Source organism: Rhineura floridana, chromosome 10, assembly GCF_030035675.1.
Source record: "Rhineura floridana isolate rRhiFlo1 chromosome 10, rRhiFlo1.hap2, whole genome shotgun sequence".
NCBI classification, from domain to species: Eukaryota; Metazoa; Chordata; class Lepidosauria; order Squamata; family Rhineuridae; genus Rhineura; species Rhineura floridana.
This window is the reverse complement of record NC_084489.1, coordinates 11305457-11323778: the sequence shown is the minus strand read 5'-3', so window position 1 is coordinate 11323778 and position 18322 is coordinate 11305457. Positions and strand designations below refer to the sequence as shown.

The window sequence follows — 18322 nt, the reverse complement described above, 5'->3', positions numbered from 1 at the left end:
AATTTAGCCCCGTGTTGCACGGCTCGGCTTCCCTGACTTTCCTCAGCCTGGAATAGCTCAGCAGCTACCCCCAGCAGCACCACCCCCACCTCAGCTCAGCACCTGCCTTCTCCTTTGCTCAACCACCTTCCTGCTTGCGCTCTCAGCCTAACTTGTTCCCTAGCAAGCTCCTCCTTCTCCCTGCTGTGCCTTAGGAAACTATCAGGGTGATCAAGAGGGCACGTGGTGCTGTCCCTACATTTGGATTTGATACCAGGAGGGAGGAGGGAGGCAGCAGGCTAGGTTGAGTGGAGCTCTGTGGTCGTTTGCTCACGCAGGTGGGGAAGTGAGGAGGAGGAGGAGAGACTGGCTCGTTGCAGTTGGGAGCACCTGTCATAGAGGAGCTGCATTGCGAACGGGGCGCGGCAACACAGAAGGCTTCGCTGTGAGATATGTGTGATATGCAGCAGATCGCCAAGCGTGGGCCCCCCCAAAGCGTGGGGCCGGGGGCAACTGCCCCGCTTCCCAGTGCCTAGGTGCAATACTGGTGCTGTCACTCCTAAAGAAACTGGCCCTGGACCCTTTGGATTGGAATAATGTTGTAAATGTTCCCTTCTTGGGGAAGATGGTAGAGAGAGTAGTGGTGGGGCAGCTGCAATCATTGGAATAATGTTGTAAATGTTCCCTTCTTGGGGAAGATGGTAGAGAGAGTAGTGGCGGGGCAGCTGCAATCATTCTAGGATTACACCTGAATATTTAGTTCCATTATAATTTGGGTTAGGCCTGGGCATGGGACTAAATTGGCCATGGCTGCCCTGATGGATGACCTTTACAGAGAGTGGGACAAGGGGTGTGCAACCTTGCTCCTACTTCTCGATCTCTCTGTAGCTTTTGATACCATTAACCATGGTATTCTCCTAGACCGGCTCTATGGAATGGGAACGGTGAGCACTGTGCTACAATGGTTCCAGTCCTAGTCACATGGCAGAGTTCAGAGAGTAGCACTGGGAGACTGCTTTTTGGCCCCCTGGCAGTTGCCCTGCGGCACCCCATTGTATACTATTTTATCCCCCATGATTTAATATTTAGTATCTACATGAAGCTGCTGGGGAGCCGTCATCGGGAGTTTTGGGGCAAGGTGTCAACAGTGCACTAATCACATTCAGCTCTATTTCTCCATAACATCTGAATCAGGAGAGGCTGTGTGGGCCCTGAACCAATGCCTGGACACAGTGTTGGGATGGATGAGAGAAAATAAACTGAGCTTCAATCCTGGCAAGATGGAGGCACTGTAGGTGAATGGTTCCATGTCTGAGAACTTGGTCAGTTGCCTGCCCTGGATGGGGTTGCACTCTCCCTGAAAGAGCAGGTGCTCAGTCTGAGAGTGTTTCTAGACCCAGCTTTATCACTGGAGGCCCAGGCCCATTCCTGGACCTGGAGAGCCTGACCACAGTAGATCCAGCATTGATGACTTGAACTGGATTTCTGCAATGCACTCTTTCTGGGGCTTTCCTTGCCCTCGACCCAGAAACTGCAGTTAGTGCAAAATGTTGCAGCATGGTTGCTGTCAGCATATAACACTCTGTTCAGATGGATGACATTTGTTACGGGGCCAAATTAAAGGTGTTACTATTGGTATATAAAATCCTTAACAGCTTGGGACCAGTTTACCTGCATAATTGCCTAAGCCCATAAGTGCCCACTCAACCACTTTGATTTGTAGAACTGGCACTGTTGCAAATGCCACATAATACTCATTCCGCACTTCCTTCTTTTAGTGTGACAGCACCTATACTTTAGAACTCCCTGCCTATTGACATCAGGCAGGTGCCTTCACTGTATTCTTTTCATCATTTGCTGAAAACTTTTCTATTGAGGCACACCTATCCAGACACATAGATATTGATGTGTTGTAACCTTTTTCTAGTTTACTGCCAATTTTAAATGCCATTTAAATGTTTTTAATTACTTGTCTTGAACTGTTTTATTGGTAATTTTAATATTTCTTGTAAACCGCTTAACGGTTTTGTTACAATCAAAGCAGTATATAAATCTTTTTTAAAAAAAAAAACCAACCCCTACAGATAATTTTAATGTAATTGTAATTATTATATATATAAGAATATGAAACTATTGGGTTAATTAATCCTCACGAACCTTTACAGTGTTGTTCTGAGGATATAAATAGCCCCCCATGTACACCATCTTTGGGGAACTTTGTTCTGACCTTTAACCCCCAATACAGATGGGCTATGGGTACTTTAGTGAGTGCCTGGGGAAGAGCCACAGCTCAGGTTAGATCCTCTGCTTTCCGTGCAGAAGTTCCTCAGTTCAATCCCCAGCATCTCCATGCAGGGCTTGGAGTGTCCCCTGACTAAAACCATGGAGAGCTGCTGCCAGTCAATGTTGACAATACTGAACTATATGGAACAATGTTCTGATACAGTGTAAGGTAGCACCCTAATTCCAATTCTTCTCTGCTCAAAAGAGGTCCCCTGTCCCCAGTTGCTTGCCATTCAGATCATGTTACACCGCTTGTGTGTAACTTTTAGTTTGCCCCAAAAAGGAATGTCCAAGTTGGAATGAAGTGAGGACACAGAATCACACCACTGTACTGAGCAATCATGATGCCAAAACACTACTTCAGAGTTCCCTCCACACAGATCCACACTCTTTCCCTCCAAATATGGCTTGACAAGGACCAAGTTTAGTAGGAAGTCTTTCATGGTTCTAACCAGGGTGGGGAACCTTAGGCCCAACGGCTGAATATGAGTCTCCGAGGCCTCTCTATTTAGCCCTTGGGACTCATCCCAGGTCATGCCTTTCACTTCCCCTACTCCACACCCTCTCGAGTGTAATGCCTAGTTGGAATGTGCCCTTGACCTGTAATAATGCCTTGTGATTGCCTGGATCAAAGCCGGAAAGAGGTGTGTTGTGTGTTGAAACCTTTGACTTTTTCATGGCTCAAGGTTCCCCACAAGAGGCTGTCCACAAGACCATGTGTGCATTGAGCTCAAAGATTCCCCTCCTTTGTTGTAGATAAAACATAGAAAACTTGGGTCTTGTGGAGTTTGGGAGGTCCATGTTAATGATTATCATGATGATGATAATGACAGATTGCCAGATGATTTTTGGTCTCTAGCATGTTAACTGATGAAACACACAATAATATTCTAGTACAAAAAGCAACACATCACTGCAGGTAACATTGTTTTCAAGCAAACAAATAAATTCTCTCATTATACTCCACTGCATTGATGAGCAAAGCAAGGCAAAACAGGTAAAGAAAGCACATTCTGAGCAATCAGGAAGCTACTGAGAGGATGAGCATTGGACTAGGCCAGTGTTTCCCAAACTGTTTTTATTTTTTTGTTGCTGGACTACAGTTCCCATAATTCCTGACCATTGGCCATGCTGGCTGGGGCTGATGGGAGTTGTAGTCCAGCAACAAAAAATTTTTTAAAAAGTTTGGGAAACACTGGACTAGGCTTAGGAAGCCAAAGCTTATGGAAAGACTTAGCATAAAGTCCTACGTGTGGTTCCTGTAATGCAGTTTCTCACATGGGGCCAGTAAAAATACTGTACCTCTGTTATGTTTCCTGAAGCTTACGGCAATGCAGCAGCTTTTGAAAGAAAGATCAATTACTACATGCCTTTTATTCAGGTTTTTAATTGTATTAATATAAATGTAAATTAGTTCTGAGATGTCCCAGCACAAGTAATAACAGCACAAGCAAAGAGCATTAAAAGGAATTTTGTTAATGCTGCAACACAATGCCAAAAAAACAGGTTGGGGGGAGAGCTGTTGTTATATATTATTATAAATCATTAGATCTATTTCCATCAACAGTAGCGTCCCAGTGTGGGGAGAGGACCTCGAAAGAACACCAACATCCTTATTTGTGCTACACTACTAAATAATGCTGTCTAGGCAACTCCTTCACGTTATGTGGTGAACTTATGTTCTAATGCCACAAAATAATTACATTTATACAATTCTATAATTTTGCCCAGGCCAGTGTTTCCCACACTTTTGATAAGTAGGATCTGGAGTTGGGAAGGAGAGAGAGGATGTTAGATTAAAACTAAAGGCATACTTTGCTATTACTTTCAAAAAGATTTGTATCTGTTTCATTTGCTTAATCAACTTCCAGAACAATGTGTAGGCATCCTCAATGGTGGGATAGTCCAGTTAATAATATTGCTTCTTGGCACCCTCCACTTCGCTATGCTCTTGCCAGTCAATGCTCTGTAAGAGAATCATACTTTCCAAGCAGTGGGAATGCTTGTGAGATTTCTGTATAGTGCAAGCTATATCAGGAATCCCAACACATCCTTACTTCCTCCTGTGTGTCTGTACCGTTGTCCATATATTGGCAGACAAAAGAGGGAGCTCATGCTGCCAAGGGCCTCACTGCCACATGGGGCACAGTGTAGTGAGTGTCTCCAACATGGTGGGCTAATTTTCAAGGCACATTTCAGCTCCTCTTGGGACACACCAGTATGCCCCAGTATATGTTCTGGGAATCACTGGCATAGTTAGCAATTTTGTTCAAACATCTGCATTCTAAAATCTAAGAGGATATTTCAGTTTTCTAGTTCTGAACAAAATCAGCAAGATTCTAGGCCAATTCACATATTCCACATGCCTACTTTATTTTCCAGCCTAAAATGCATTCTATGCACAGATCATGATTTATCATAAGCAAAAATCACAATATCAAATGCCACTGCAAACCCTTCCTAAGGCACTATAGAGAAACTGCTTGCAACAAGCAGTTCAGATGATGTTTGTCATAGGCTAGATGCAATCCAGGCTGAGGTGTGGGGAGGGGCAAACAAATCCAGGTTCATGCAGAATGGTTTCATTAACTGCTCTTCTGACTTACCCGTACCAGAACTGGGAGATGTAGGAAGTTTGGGGTATTCCAACTTTTTGACTGTGTGAAATTTCAGTTTAGAATTTGACTGCTCATTCTTGCAGTGCCTAAGGTGAAATGCCGTGGATTTGGGCTGTGGAAAGAGGCCTGGATCATGTTGGTATGGTGTTACCAATAAAGAGCCCAGTTCCTATGCAGTGGCTGCAGCGAAGGAACTATAGCTACTGATTCAGTTGGTCATTCAGCGGCCCTTCATAAGCACTGGAACACCACACAAGGGCATTTGGGGGATGAAGAGAAGGTGAAGAGCTGTCACCACACTCATTCTAAGGCCACCTGGAGCTGTACTAAGGGATTTCTACTCACATGAAGCAGTAAGTGGCATAGATCTATCTCCATCACACATCTGTAGCTTGCCTGGGGGTATAACTGCAGCAATAATGAGGTTCCATGTCTACAGTTAAGCATTATTTTATATTAGATCAATTGATCTACATATCAGCCATTTCTCCACCTCATATCAAAGCTATACCATGAGCCGGGTAGTCAGAGCCAAGGAAACCACAGAAGCACATAAAAGTCAGAAGACCTTGCTGCTCAGGCAAGGTCCCAGCCAAAACAGGAAGCCTTTGATAGGCCCTCCTGTCCAGAAGAACCCACTGGTCAACTTGAATGGGAAGGTCTAGTCCAGTCCCTAAGAATACTTCCCTGCCTAGACGATAATCCTAGCTGAACTTCTAGTTTCTTATTACACAGGGCAGGGAGCCCCACCCACCCACCCACCCACCCACCCACCCACACACCCACACACACACACACACACACACACACACACACACACGAGCTGAATGTTTCCAGTTCAAACTCTGGCAGCTCCTGAAACCTCAATAATTCAATAATGTATTTTTAAAATTTTGCATCTCACATCCATCCATACGTCTCCTGACCCTATGTTTGGTTTATGCAAACTACACCAAGAAACCAATGGAACACAATAGCATGTCTGCATAAATAGACATAACAATTAAAGGCATTCCTTAGGTAATCAAGCTAAGCACCAACTAGATGTCTGAAGTCACACAGCCAGCAAGGAAAGCAATACTGCACACCTATTCATATGAATTATAACCTTTAATTCTAGCATATTATTCATATGAATTATAATACAAATCTACCTTTATAAAGTATCCATGTAATTGTATAGATCATAAATCTATAGAATATTACAAATTGGTTCAACCGACAGCTGAAGAAGGGATTCAGAATGTATGGCAAATGTTCAGTTAAGCAAAGGGTAGCTAATAGTTCCATAAACTTGTATATATGGCTATCTGGGGGTCATAATGAATATTAAAAACGGCCTATGTAAAAGTGCACAGATATGTACCAATAAACAGAACCAGCCACTTACTTGATCAATTTCCATCAACTTGGGGAACGCACCAGGCCATTCTATAGCCACTTTCACGATATCCACAAGAGGTGGCATTTTTAGTTGTCGCTGTTCTTCAAAGCTAGTGAAAGTGAACACTAAATGCTGCAGCCTGTCACTGTTTCATTCACAGCTGGAGGAAGAGAAAAAGGGGGGAGTACTGTTTAAAACAAATTCCAACACAAACACATCAATTTGCATCACTTGGCAGGTACTCAAAAGGTGTGTGCTTGTGAAAGATTACACATATGCACACACTAAAAGCTTAAAATATTCAGTACTGCATCACATAGCATGCAACTAGCCGATCTGCTCAAAAGATGCTTGAAGCACTAGCACTGTGAACAGCATATGATAGTTTTTTAAAACACAGAAATTATCTGAAATTGAAAATTTCTGTATTATTGGAGAACAGATGGGAAAAAATGTAAATTTCATTCCAGAGTTTTGGAGATCCAAACCTGTTAGATCTTCTATTCTGTCACTTTAAGGATAATCCATGAAATTATGACCAGAAAACATTGTCTCTTTTAGCTACAACAATGATCTCCTGTATGCTCACATATATATTTTTGCACTATAGGAAACAGGATGTCAGGAGGAGGGCAAAATAGAACAGTATTTTTCACGCACACACACACACTCAGATACACAAAATGCACATAATGCAGAATCCTCATTTGGAGAGATATGCACTCAACTCCCTATACCTATAAAGCACCTGATTTGGAATGATTTAAATAACCTATGCCCCCATGATCTGAAATAGCTTCTTACACTACCATGCAAGCCAACTAATACTGTAGGTAGGGTTTGTTTGTTTGTTTACGGGCAGATACCCAAGTCCAACATACCAGCTCCATTTAGAATTGGAGCAATATTCCATTAAAAAACAGGTTTCTAGTATCATAAAGATGTAAGGCTTGAAAGGGTACTGAGCATGACAAATGAAAGTTAAGTAGTATGTTCCCCACCCAGATTTAGATGCCCATGCTGTAATCCTTGTAATTTGAAGTATGAACCACAAACTTCACTTTTGGTCAGCCAAACAACAGATTTCAATTTATGAGATTATGGCACTTACTCACCATAATGGCTTAAAGGTAGAGGGTAACGTCCAGCCCCATCAGCAAAGCATGAAGGCAGGGACTACAATAAAATCACAAAAAGCAACTGGCACTCACAATTTATCCAGTGGGAAAATTTCAAAGTGTGTGTGTGTGGGGGGGTATCTCTTAAGTATTCTAAATGTGCAGAAAGATGCGCTATGGATCAACTATCCATCATGTAATAGGAACCTGCAATCCAACTCATTCTCAGTTTTTCTGTCAGGATACTTCCATATGACAACTTCACCAGCAAGTATAACTGCAAGGATCCCACAGAAGAATTGTGTAAGATCAGGAGACTAGCACCATGAGTAGGAAGCTCAATACAATTGATATATGGTTTATGCCTGTCACCTGCAAAATCACTATGAACTCATAAGCCCCAAAGGAAAGATGTCATAATTCCAGAGTCCAGCAGTGGACAGGACAGTAAGTCAGAGGCCTAAGGAGCCAGATTAGGTTCTTATCTCAAAGCCTGATGAAAGTGAGCAAGTCACCAGAGTCCAGAACCAGAGCCAGGAGGCTTATAGCACCTTCATTTAGGTCTGAGGAACCAAGTGCCTCCTACACTGCTGTACCAGGCTGAAGGCCATGGAGCCCAGGAAAAGTACACTTCTTTAGGACAGAGGTTTGACTCTTTAAGAGACATTAATTCTCCACAAGGGGGGAGAGTCCAGGAGAGGTGGACTGGAGGCTGAGGTTCAGAAGGCCTTAGTTCACCTCCACCATTAGTGAACCAAGTTCCTCACTGGGAGCTCGCAATGGTACTGCAACAATCAGCCAGTCTTGCCCCTTGGACTCTTCCATGGGTCCAGAACAAGACAGGGGGAAGCACCTCCCCCTGGCAAGCAGCTCACCCTCCACCCACCTGGATGGTCCTGCTGTGGCCTCTACTGATCAACTCCTGTGGTTACTCAAAGGAAAGGCACTCTTCCTATATAAATTGTAACCAAATAATAAACTCAAAATGAAAATAAGGCTGCAGTTCTATGCATGCTTACTTGTGAGTTAACACCATCAAAACCAATAGAACTTATTTCAGAGAAAATATGTTCAGGATGAGGGCATAAATATTTATTTTATTTCCATCCCACCCTTCCTTCCAGAAGGAGCCCAGGGTGGCAAATAAAAACACTAAAAGCACTTTAAAACATCTTAAAAACAAAAGACAAAAACATATTAAAACAAAACATCTTTAAAAACATATTAAAATAAAGCATCTTTAAAAAACAACTTTAAAAACATCTTAAAAAACAATACCAGCATAGACGCAGATTGTGATAAGGTGTCTAGAATCACAGAGTTGGAAGGGGCTCATAAGGCCATCGAATCCAACCCTCTCAACGCAGGAATCCAAATTAAAGCAAACCCAACAGGTGGCTGTCCAGCTGCCTCTTGAATGCCTCCAATGTTGGAGAGCACACCACCTCCCTTGGTAATTGGTTCCACTTTCGTATCACTCTAACTACAGTTAGGAAGTTTTTCCTTATCGTCAGTTGAAATCTGGCTTCCTGCAACTTGAGCCCATTATTCTGTGACCTGCACTCTGGGATTATCAAGAAGAGACCCTGGCTCTCCTCTGTGTGGCAACCTTTCAAGTATTTGAAGAGTGCTATCATGTCTCCCCTCAGTCTTCCCTTCTCAAGACTAAACATGCCCAGTTCTTTCAGTCTCTCCTCATAGGGCTTTGTTTCCAGTCGCCTGATCATCCTCATTGCCCTCCTCTGAACCCATTCCACTTTGTCAGTATCCTTCTTAAAGTGTAGTGTCCAGAACTGAATGCAGTACTCAAGATGAGGCCTAACCAGTGCCGAATAGAGGGGAACCAATGCTTCATGTGATTTGGAAACTATACTTTTGTTAATGCAGCCTAAAATAGCATTTGCCTTTTTTGCAGCCACATTATACTGTTGGCTCCTGCTCAGCTTGTGATCAACAACAATAACAAGATCCTTCCTTCATGTAGTATTGCTGAGCTAAGTATAACTGTGCATTTGGTTTCTTTTTCCTAGCTGTAGAACTTTGCACTTATCCTTGTTAAATTTCATTCTGTTGTTTTCAGCCCAATGCTCCAGCCTATCAAGATCACTTTGAATTTTCTTTCTGTCTTCCACGGTTTTACCTATCCCTGCCAATTTTGTATCATCTGCAAATCTGACAAGCATCCCGTGCACCTTCTCATCCAAGTAATTAATAAAAATGTTGAACGCTGGGCCCAGGACAGAGCCCTGAGGTATCCCGCTCATTACTGCCCCCCAGTTTGAGAAGGAACCACTGATAAACACTCTTTCAGTACGAGGTTCTATAGACAACTGTGGATCCACCTGATAGTGGTCCCATCCAGCCCACATTTGGCTAGCTTTCTAATCAGAATATCATGGGGCACTTTGTCAAAAGCTTTGTTAAAGTCAAGATATATTATGCCCACAGCATTCCCACAGTCTACCAGGGAGGCTACCTGATCAAAATATGAGATTAGAATAGTCTGGCAGGATTTGTTCTTATTTATTTATTTTTATTTATTTATTTTATTAAGCTTAGATACCGCCCGACTAGCGAACAGCTCTCTGGGCGGTGAACATAAAAACATATACAATAATAAAATTACAGGATCTAATACAACAAGTATATAAAAGTACACCATCTAAAATAAAATTACAACATTTACTCAAATTAACTTAGATTAAAATGCCTCAGAGAAGAGAAAGGTTTTAACCTGGCGCCGAAAAGATAATAGTGTCGGCGCCAGGCGTACCTCCTCGGGGAGACTATTCCACAATTCGATTTGTTCTTGATAAATCCATGTTGGCTTTTAGTAATCACTGCATTGTTTTCAAGGTGCTTACAGATTGACAGTTTTATAATCTGTTCCAGAATTTTCCCAGGGATTGATGCCAGGCTGACTGGTCTGTAATTCCCAGGTTCTTCCTTTTTGCCCTTTTTGAAGATTGGGATAACATTAGCCCTCCTCCAATCACCCAGCACTTTACCCATCCTCCACGATTTCAGAAAGATAATAGACAGTGGTTCCAAGAGTTCTTCAGCCAGTTCCTTCAATACTCTAGGATGCAGTTCATCAAGCCCTGGAGATTTCAGCTCATTCAAAGTGATTAGGTATTCCTTGCCCATTTGTCTATCAATTTCAAGCTGCAATCCTGCCCCTTCATGTTTCCCAGAAGGGCCATAGACCCTCTTTTGGGAGAAGACTTGAGCCAAAGTAGGAATTGAGCATTTCAGCCTTTTCTTTGTCATCTGTTATCATTTTGCCATCCTCACTGAGTAGCTGTACCACCATTTCTTTTCTGTTTTTTACTATGGATGTAGTTTTTATTTATTTATTTATTTGTTTGTTTCATTTATAGACCGCCCATAGCGAGTGGCTCTCTGGGCGGTGTACAAAAAGGTTAAAATACAAAATATCAACAATAAAATCAGACAAACAATAAACACAAGCAGCAACTAAAGAAAAAAAAAATTAAATTATAACACAAACGCTTAAAATGCCTGCGAGCATAGCCAAGTCTTAACCTGGCGCCGAAAAGATAGAAGCGTAGGCGCCAGGCGTACTTCTTTGGGGAGGCTGTTCCACAGTTCGGGGGCCACTACAGAAAAGGCCCTAGATCGAGTAACTGTCCTCCGGGCTTCTCGATGGGTTGGTACCCGGAGGAGGGCCTTAGATGCTGAGCGAAGTGACCAGGTAGGTTCATAGCGGGAGAGGCATTCCACAAGATATTGCGGTCCCACGCCGTGTAAGGCTTTATAGGTCAAAACCAGCACCTTGAACCTGGCTCGGAAACAAATAGGTAGCCAGTGCAAACGGGCCAGAACAGGTGTTATATGTGCTGACCGGCTGGTCCTCGTCAGCAGTCTGGCTGCTGCGTTTTGCACTAGCTGAAGCTTCCGAACTGTCTTCAAGGGCAGCCCTACATAGAGCGCATTACAGTAATCCAGCCTAGAAGTTACCAGAGCATGAACAACTGAGGCGAGGTCATCCCTGTCCAGATAGGGGCGTAGCTGGGCTACCAACCGAAGGTGGTAGAACACATTCCTTGCCACCGAGGCCACTTGCACCTCAAGAGACAAGGAAGGATCGAAAAGAACTCCCAGCTGCCTGTACTCTTCCTTTGTGGTCTGGCCTTTCTTCCACTTTCAGTTTTCAGTTTTCATCTGTAAGCTTTTTGTGAAGCCACATTGGCTTCTTCCCCCTTTTTTCCTTGACAGAATTGTTTGCCATTCTGCCTTTAGAATTTCCTCTTTTAGAAACTCTAACCAATTTTGGACTTTTCTCATTAGGGTCGCTTGCCATGGAACTTTAGTTACCATTGTTCTGAGTTCATTAAAATCAGCTTTCCGGAAATCCAGGGTACGCGTATGGCTACCCTCAGCTTTTGCTTCCTTTAAAATCAAGAACTCTAGGACAGTGCGGTCACTTTCTCCCAGAGTTCCTGTAACTGCCACTTCATCCACCAAGTAATCTCTGTTGGTTAGAATCAAATCAAGGATAGCCGATCCTCTAGTTGCTTCCTCCACTTTCTGTATGAGAAAGATATTGCCAACACAAGGCAGGAATTTCTTGTATCGGGGTAAATTGAAGTTCCCCATTACTACTACATCATGCCTTCTCGAAACTCATCTACTTAACAGGCTTGTTGAAAGAGGAAGGTCTTCAATAGGCACCAAAAAACCAAAGAGATGATGCCTGTCTAATATTTAAAGAGAGGGAATTCCAAAGGATTGATGCCACAACACTAAATGTCTGCTTCCCATGTTTATTAAATGTATATCCTGCCCTTTCTCCCAAAAGCAGCCCAGCACAGCCTTATTTTCATTTACAGTTTATGATCTAGTAAATATACTATTATTTCGTTGTTAGAAATCTAAAATGTGGGATAAAGCTCTCTCTCACATACACTTTTGTCTGCCCCCCTCCATTTTTTTTTCTGATGCTGCCACTGTGTCACCACTGGAAAACCCAACCTCTGGGCTTACCCCCTCTAGGATGACATCAGTCAGATCTTCTCTCAGACCTTAAATCAACTTGTTCTAACTCAGTCCTCTTTTCTTCCTTCCTTTCTCGCATTTTTTTTAAAAGGCCCCATACTATCCTCCATGAGGAGGAGCGCAGAGGGATAGAAAGGAGAGAAAGAGTTACCATTCACATCCCTGTCTCTCACTCTCCTCCACATTTTCTCTTATGAATACAGACAAGAATAGAATTGTGTTCACACCCTGCTGGCTTCCTCTGCAGTAATCAGAGTAGAAAAAATCCAGCCTGCATGTGTCTGAGCAACGTATACTCTGTCTTTACAATTAGGCATAACTATTATTACATCAGCACAGGGGTCTTTACAAGACTAAGAATTTAGGTGACACTTTTTTTCTTTCCCTAAAAACATGTCCTCTTTTCATAGGATCACCTCTATAAGAGCAAATCATAGTTTTGTTTTTTAAATAAAATTATGAAAGATTGGAGAAGGGGAAAGTCTGACATGTTAAGCATGTGTTTTTCTGACAACTAACCAAGTTATGCACATTTTGTAATTTTGGATGAGGCTTAGGCAACTGCAGAAGAATGCATTACACATCATCCTGAAGTTTGGCAGAAATCAGAAATTTGGATGCCAGAAGACGTTTTTAAATGCAAGATAAATTACTCTTTTACAGTACAAGCTCTGAGACTTAATGATAGTCAGGCAGTACATTGTGTATTCCTTCAGAAAAGTATGCTAATAAGAAGCACAACATAGCATGTGGAGGAGGAGGACATCCTGCTGTGCTGTAGTAATTAACTCATAAGCTGAAAGAGTCAGGACTATCCCCAATGCAAGGCATTAATGCAAAATGCATTAGATCTCAGTTTACCCACAAGGCTCTGGAAAATGAATTCAGTACCAGAGCTGGTATAGGCAGTGCAGTTAATGCATGGATTGTCACCGTTTCCAGTTTTGGGTGGATATATTTGTGTACTCCTGAAAACTTTGTTTTTGTTAAGGAACTCTATTATACCATTATAATTTTTCTCTGTGTGTGAAGAAAAGTTTACATTGTGCATGAAAGGAGTATATAGTTTGCATCTAAGTAGATATGTTGCTAAGGATACACATGACACAAGGCTATTTTGAGATTATTTCTCCTGTTAGCTGCCCATATGTTGGCATGCAAGCATTGGGAATGGTCCCCCTTTTAAAACATCTTTAGCTACAAATCCCAAGACCACCTATCTGAACAGCCACCCACAGGTGATATATGCACTGGGGCTTCTGAAGAAAGTTTAGAGATGCTTTAGTTAAATTGGATGTTTCAGTATATTACTCTTCTATTGCTGAATTAACTTGTGACCCATTACTGGGTCACAGCCAGACCTATGGCACACCATGACAGGAGTACAAGCACCATACAAAACATATGGCAAAAAACTGAGAAGTTGGTACCTATGTACATTTTTGAACTAGAAGTGAGCCCCGAGTTTGAAACACTTAAAGAATACTGCTTTTAAAGAACATAACAGCAGTCCTGCTGGATCAGGCAAGCATTCTGCTCTCATGGTGGGCAACCAGATACCAATGGGAAGCTCAGAAACAGGACATTGCAATAGCCCTCTCCTACCAGTATTCAGAGGGAAGCTGCCTCTAATCCTATACAGCCATCATGACTAGTAGCTACATTGGCTTTTAGCACTTGTCAGGGCCTAATTTTTCAGAAGTAAGTGGTCAAAGGCCCAGTCTTGTGAAATGGCCTGCCACTTCCTCCATATCCCTCTCTACTCGCAGTCTTTAGTTATCCATGTTTATAGCTCACCCTATCTCAAAGGCTTAAACAATAGCAAAAGTTTCCAGAGCGGTAGATGCATTAGTCTGTTGTTGGTAAAACAAGGAACAGTCTTGTGACACTTTAAAGACTTAAAATATTTAATTTAACATAAGCTCTTGTGGACTAGCATCCAGTTCATCAAATGCCATTGTATATTTGATATAAATTTGTTATTATTTAATATGCCACAAGAGTCTTTGTTGTTTTAATAGCTAAAATCAGCAGTACAGAAAAATATTATCCTATGAAATTTCCCCTCATCTTCCCTTAATTTAGCTTTAAAGAACAGCAATACTGACAACAGGGATGCGAGCAACATCCCTTCAAAGGGCTGGATTTGGCCCAGAGTCTTCCAGTTGCTGATCTGTACCAGAGGAGCTAGAATGCATACAGGGGAAAGTTGCATCCTGCAAGCTCAGTGCTCACAGGATGCCGATGCCGTATCTCCAGGTACACATTTATTTTTTCGCCACCATCTGCATTTACAGAGATATTAAAACACTCTTCTCCTAGGGAAACAGAGGCTGAATATAATACATTGAAATTTTTGCCAGTCAAGGAAGAGGCAGCTAAGCAGAATATTAGTGACTGAAATTGCTTATAATGTGACTGAAATTGCTTAAGATCAGTAAGTGCCTATAAAAGAATAAATGTGTAACCCACCTTTTAAAAGAGGTGCATGTGTGTGAATCTAATAAACTTCTTCGTGCATAAACATGGAGGACAGCTATTTCAAAATTAGGGATACTTTCTGGCTTGCAATCCAATATGTAGTTCTCAAAACTAGTTTTCTTCTACTACACCACCTTCATGAGATGTATTAGGCCCTATAATACAATTACAATCTGATCCTATGTATGTTTACTCAAGAGTAAATCTAATTTTGTTCATTTAATTTCAAGTAAGTACATATCATATAGCATCCTTGCTGTTCTACTACTATGCACACAATCAATTTTTGAACAAGAAACCCAGAGGCTTGAAATTCTCCCATTTAAGTTTCATGTTCAAGAAAAACCAAAAGGATGTTACACTGTATCCTGTTGTTAAAGAGTTTTAAGTGTTTAAGGATGTCTGTGATCTCTAACAATCTGTTAGAATGGACTCTTAATATGCCGCATGTGAGGACTGACATGAAAAGCACTAGGAAAAACAAATACTGAAAAAAACACCAACACATGACTTCCTACTCAAGTGAGTACAAAAGTGACATTGTAAAAAAAAAGGGGGGGGGGAGGAATATTGCATAACCAAATCTCGTCAAGCACAATCCTTAAAACACACACACACAATTGTATTCAAGCCTAATGGACTAGGGAGGCTTACAAAACTTTAAGCAACAGTGCACTCTGAGAGCAAGTCTGCTTAACAATTTTAGAAAGATAATGCAGCACTGGGAGATTATGTTCAGCCACGCAGGGCCTTCTCTCAATCCCACCAACAAAAGTGGCTAGGTTGGTGGGGACTAGAGAGAGGGCTTTTTCGGTGGCGGCCCCCACTCTCTGGAATTCCCTCCCGTTCGATCTTCGACATGCCCCTTCCCTGGATACCTTCCGCCGAGCCTTAAAAACTTGGCTGTTTGGTCAGGCCTTTGGGACTATTGGGATGGGCTAATTATATACTCAATGCCCGTTGCTATGTATTACATTTGCTGCTATTTGTCACTGTTGATTATTTGCATTTTATTGTATTTACTGTAATTACTGTATTATTGTATTTTATTGAATTTGTTATGTACGCCGCCTAGAGTGGCTTCGGCCAGATAGGCGGCCTAAAAATTAAATTATTATTATTATTATTATTATGTTTGCATTTAAACAGCATAGATGAGCAGCCAGATTTAAAGGAGTTGTAAATTCTGCCTGTGGCCCCTGATAGTACATTAAAGCCCACATAATAGACTCATACTGCAGATATGCAGAGAAACTTCCTTGCGGCATTCTTTTCCTTGCTACATGTTCAGGTGTTTTCACCTCAGATTGAATATAACAATGCCATCCTTACACCAACTGAGGGTGAAACCAGTTGTTACAACTAAAGTGGACAACCTGGGGATTTCTAGACTCTAACTACTATCAGCCACAGCCAGCATGGTCCTGGTGACAGGCAATGGGAACTGAAGTCCAGCAACATGAAAAGGGCCACAGGTTGTCCACAACTGTTGTAACATCTGGTTTCATCCTCACCTGGTTTAAGTACATCATAGAATATCGTAGAAACAGAAAATAGCAGTCGGTACCTGAGTTCTAAGCTATTGCCATAGTAACTTCCGTAGCATCAACACACCCCTGTGATTTGCAATCTCCTTTGACTCTGGTGTTCAGAAATAATTCAGGCTGTGGAGTCTGGCCTGTAAAATCATGTCTATTTGAAACCTAGTTACATTACCAATCCATCACAACCATGTTTTTCTTCATAATTTTAAGCTACTTAGAGTGTATTATGCACACATGTGCATAGCCTTTGAGTAATGACTGCATTATAAAAATCCTAACAGCAAGCTAAAGAATACAATCAACATAAACCATATATATACATATTTATATTTGTGTATACAGACTATAACTACTATACTTCTATCCTAATGCAAATGTGACTTTGCCAGAACATCTGGCATGGCAGTCCACATACTGATCAGACTTTAAGTCCATCTAGTCTTGAATTCTGGTTCCAACACTGGCTATCCAGACACCTCTGGGAAGCTCACAAACAGATAATGAAGACCATACCCATGAATTGGGCACCAAGAGGTATACATTCTCTCAACCTGGAGTTCCATTAATTATCCTGGATAATACCTTCCAATAGACCTAGATACTGTAGTTCATAAATTTGCCTATCCTTTTAAAAGACATTCCAAGCATATTTTCCTTGAAGAATCACTCATACTTGTCTGTCTTGAACTTACTACCAATAAAGTTTGTTGAGAACCTCAGGTACTAATACTATGAGAAAGGGGGCAAAGTTTCTTTCTATTAGCTCTCAGTAAGCTGGTATGGCACAGTGGGGAAGAGAGCCTGGCTGGGAGTCCAGAGTCTGTGAGTTCAAATCCCCACTCGTGTCTCCTGGGTGTCAAGGGCCAGCTAAAGATCACCCCCACAGTGAGTGGCTCAGGGGTTATGTGCCCTGCCACCTGTGCAGCCGTGGGCAAGCTGCAAAGTCCCAAGGAGCCCAGTTTCCCCCCAGCTGGCAGTTGCGGACGAGGAAGGGGCTGGCTTGTGCAGCTGTGGCAAGCTGAGCAGGCCCTTAGCCAGCTGGGAAAGACTAGCCTCAGAGGGAGGCAATGGTAAACCCCCTCTGAATACTGCTTACCATGAAAACCCTATTCATAGGGTAGCCATAAGTCAGGATTGACTTGAAGGCAGACCATTTTTCCAACATTCACCATAATTTCATACACCTTTATTATGTTGACCCTTAATCTTTTTGCTAAACTGGCAAGCCACAATGGCTTTCATATTTGCTTATAAGGAAGGCACTCTAATCCTTTGGGGAGGTTGTATATGCCATTTCTGTGCCAAGTTTTCCATCTCCACAGTATCATTTTTCAGAACATCAGCCCTCAAATCCTAAACACATCATGACAGTGGTTCCTATCCCAGAAAAAAAATGGGACATTAATGTTCCATGGATCTACCCACACACCAGCCAAGAAAAGCATCCCAATAATTATGCTTTGTAAATTTATTAATTCACAGCCAATATGTAAAAAAGTTAATATATTTTATTAACATAGCCTGTTACCACAATTATGACCTACTCTTGACATTCCTAAACTATATTGATGCATGGCATATGATCATCAAAACTTAACAGTTTTATATACAGGCCTTAGTAAAATGTAAATGTAAATGTACTGCCTTCAAGTCGATTCTGACTTATGGCGACCCTATGAATAGGGTTTTCATGAGGCTGAGAGGCAGTGACTGGCCCAAGGTCATCCAGTGCACTTCATGGCTGTGTGGGGATTTGAACCTTGGTCTCCCAAGTCGTAGTCCAACACCTTAACCACTACACCACACAGTATTTTGTTTCAAATGACATAGCACCTTCAGAATACATTTCCACATAGCCAAAGCGTGTAAATGTTATGATAACTGTAACTACAAACG

General features: G+C 42.0%; 1 protein-coding gene across 4 annotated transcripts in view; it reads right to left on the bottom strand.

Moving 5' to 3' along the window:
- The window catches only part of ELMO1 (engulfment and cell motility 1), a 504161-nt gene that overhangs the window by 420338 nt on the left and 65501 nt on the right, over positions 1-18322 (bottom strand). For 3 of the 4 annotated variants that reach the window (XM_061587900.1, XM_061587901.1, XM_061587898.1), the window contains exon 2: positions 6271-6424. In XM_061587900.1, the coding sequence (XP_061443884.1) occupies positions 6271-6348 (78 nt within the window). In that variant the 5' untranslated portion in view covers positions 6349-6424. Of the gene's footprint in view, positions 1-6270; positions 6425-7379; positions 7416-18322 lie in introns of those variants that run through there. The other variant, XM_061587899.1, reaches the window with a different exon arrangement.